This window comes from Glycine max, chromosome 1, assembly GCF_000004515.6.
Source record: "Glycine max cultivar Williams 82 chromosome 1, Glycine_max_v4.0, whole genome shotgun sequence".
In the NCBI taxonomy this organism is placed as follows: domain Eukaryota; kingdom Viridiplantae; phylum Streptophyta; class Magnoliopsida; order Fabales; family Fabaceae; genus Glycine; species Glycine max.
Window position 1 is genome coordinate 25,441,808 of NC_016088.4, and position 3,263 is coordinate 25,445,070.

Genomic DNA, 3,263 nt, shown 5'->3' on the forward strand with positions numbered 1-3,263 from the left:
AATATACAATATAGATGTATAAGTAAAGAATTTCACAAAAGTGCAACCTACATTAGATTTGATTAAAGATTTTCATAATTTCTTTCAAGAATATATATATATATATATACACGCGCGTGTGCGTGTGATGAAACAATCATGCATTCCTTTGAATTAAAAGTTATTTTTTCAAACTTTTATATTTCTCCATCGTTTTCGTGACAAATATCAGCCACTGTTGATCTATCCGACAACCCATACTTATTTGCCGTATTCAAACAATCATGCATTCTTTTGTATTAATTAAAGGTATGAATAAAGCTTTTCATAATTTGTATTAACTATATTTCTATATATATATATATATATATATATATATAAACAAACTCATACCCGTGAAGTGCAATCTAGGCGAGTAGAGCCTATGAATCAATAGAAACAAAAACACAACATGAGCATTCCAACTGTGCTAGTGTTACCATTTCCATTTCAAGGACATGTCAATCCCATGACAACCCTATCACAAAAGTTGGTTGAGCATGGATGCAAAGTCGTTTTCGTGAACACAGACTTCAATCACAAGCGAGTGTTGAGTTCCATGGTGGAGCAACAAGATCATAGCCTTGATGAATCACTAATGAAGTTGGTCTCAATCTCAGACGGTTTAGGACCTGATGATGATAGAAGCAATATAGGCAAGCTATGTGATGCTATGATAAGCACCATGCCTTCTACACTTGAAAAGCTCATAGAGGATATTCATTTGAAAGGTGACAACAGAATCAGCTTTATTGTTGCAGATTTAAATATGGGATGGGCTTTGAATGTTGGGTGTAAATTGGGAATCAAAGGAGCTCTATTCTGGCCAGCCTCAGCAGCTGTGTTTGGCATGTTGTACAATGTTCCAAGGCTTATTGATGATGGGATCATAAATTCTGATGGTAAGAATATCATACTTTACTGTCCATATTTGTGTCACTCTATTAACTCTAGAAAACCCCATTGATTGATGAAGCATGTAAATTATCTTACCTTTTATCTTTTTAAGTCTCCTCATAAAAGAAAATTGTTTCTACTTTTTTTTTTGACAGCTAGCTTGTTTCTGCTTATTTGTTCCTTAAATCCTTGAGACAACACTACTGATTACCTTTCACATCCATTACAGCCGGCCACTGAATTTTGAATATGGGTCTAACAAGTAATGTCAAGACAGTTAAGAAACTAAAAGAAAAAAAAAATATTTATTAAGAAAATCATAAGAAAATGTTATAAAAAAAAGTACGGTACAAATTTGCACATGCTAATAATTTTTTTTAATTTCTTAATGAATGTTCTAAAAATACTGATTCACATTTGTCTTTAAATAATATGTAGGACTTCCTAAATTCAATCATTGTTAGCATTTGGAAAAAAAAACTGAATACCTTAGGTCATATCTCTTATCTCTATATAACTTTTCAATATTTTATACATACATCTTAAATGAAGGAGAAATAATAATAAATATTTTATTTAAAAGTTAAAAATAGATTATATATAAAAGGGTTTTATTTTTTTTTTGGTAAACTATGAAAATACCATATAAATGCATTGTATCATATATTTTTACATGACATTTATATACAAGTAGTGCTTAAAGAGAATTAATGATAATAAATATCACATTCAAAAGTTGAAAATAGATTCAGTATAAATGAGGATTTTTCTAATCAAGCATATAAATGAGGATTTTTCTAAACTTAGATAATATCATAGAAGTATCATTTTATTTTATATTTTTACAGGACACTTATAGTGCTTATTATGACATCTATCATTTATAATAGACATGAAATGGGCAAAGCTCGATCTGTCGAAATTTTCTGGGAATTTGTCAAGCAAAATAAAAAACTTAAATACAAAATTTCACATTACATAATAAAAAAAACTATTTGCATATGTTACTGCTCATTCTATTTTACTTTTTATTGCAGGATCCATATTAACTTCTAATAAGACAATTCGACTATCACCAAATATGCCAGAGATGGAGACAACAAACTTTTTTTGGCTTAACATGGCTGACACAATAAATAGTACGCATTTCCTGAATTATTTGGTGCATCATTGCACCCCAGCTTTAAATTTGACAGAATGGTGGCTTTGCAACACTGCATATGAACTTGAACCTTTGATGTTAACCCTTGCTCCGAAACTCCTCCCAATTGGCCCATTGTTGAGAAGTTATGACAACACAAATCCAACTCTAAGATCATTGGGACAATTTTGGGAAGAAGATCTCTCTTGCATGAGTTGGCTTGATCAACAACCTCATCGTTCTGTCACTTATGTTGCATTTGGTAGTCACACTTATTTTGACCAAAACCAATTCAATGAACTAGCTCTAGGACTAGACCTAACCAATAAGCCTTTTCTTTGGGTTGTGCGTCAAGACAATAAGATGGCATACCCTAATGAATTCCAAGGGCATAAAGGTAAGATAGTTGGGTGGGCCCCTCAACAAATGGTTTTAAGCCACCCTGCCATAGCATGCTTTATTAGTCATTGTGGTTGGAATTCAAGCACAGAATGTTTGTCTAATGGGGTGCCCTTCTTGTGCTGGCCATATTTTGGTGACCAACCTTATAACAGAAAATACATATGTGATGAGTTGAATGTTGGGCTGGGATTGAACTCGGATGAAAATGGGCTTGTGTCACGGGGGGAGATTAAGAAGATATTGGACCAACTACTTAGTGATGGGAGCATAAGATCAAGGTCTCTGAAGTTAAAGGAGAAGGTAACAAGCAGCACAACAGACTGTGGTCAATCTTTAGAGAACTTCAACAAGTTTGTCAAGTGGCTGAAAGAATAAAGGTTGACCTTTTGTGCGTGTATTTTTTTGGATCAACTACCTATAAGTATTGAACAAATAGTGCAATGATTTCCAAAACTGAAGATTGTCAAAGACTCGAGCAACTTGTCAACAAAGATTATTAGGTTTTTCATTTAATTTAGTTGAATGTTGAAAATATCAAGATTTTCTTTCTTTATTTACTTTTTTTATACATCAAGATTTTCTTTATTGAAATCATAAAAATGTTTTTGAAGATATAAGAATTTCTATTTATTTAAAGGAGAAGTTAACTTGGGGCACATATGTATTTCTTTTATCTACTATATATGACCTTTTTCTATTCATCCACAATAATTCATAGTGTGGTTTCAAGTATACAAATACAGCTGGTATATAGGGGTGCAAGTGATTAGGGTTGGATTAGATTTGGTCTAGTTTAAGACCTAAT

General features: G+C 32.1%; 1 protein-coding gene across 1 annotated transcript; it reads left to right on the top strand.

Annotated features, from left to right (window-relative positions):
* Positions 1–368: 368 nt before the first annotated feature.
* On the top strand, positions 369–3,058 carry LOC100817617 (UDP-glycosyltransferase 83A1). The gene is made up of 2 exons (XM_003516794.4): positions 369–920; positions 1,953–3,058. Exons 1-2 carry the CDS (start codon positions 431–433, stop codon positions 2,831–2,833), a joined length of 1,371 nt encoding a protein of 456 aa, XP_003516842.1. The 5' UTR covers positions 369–430; the 3' UTR covers positions 2,834–3,058.
* Positions 3,059–3,263: the final 205 nt, after the last annotated feature.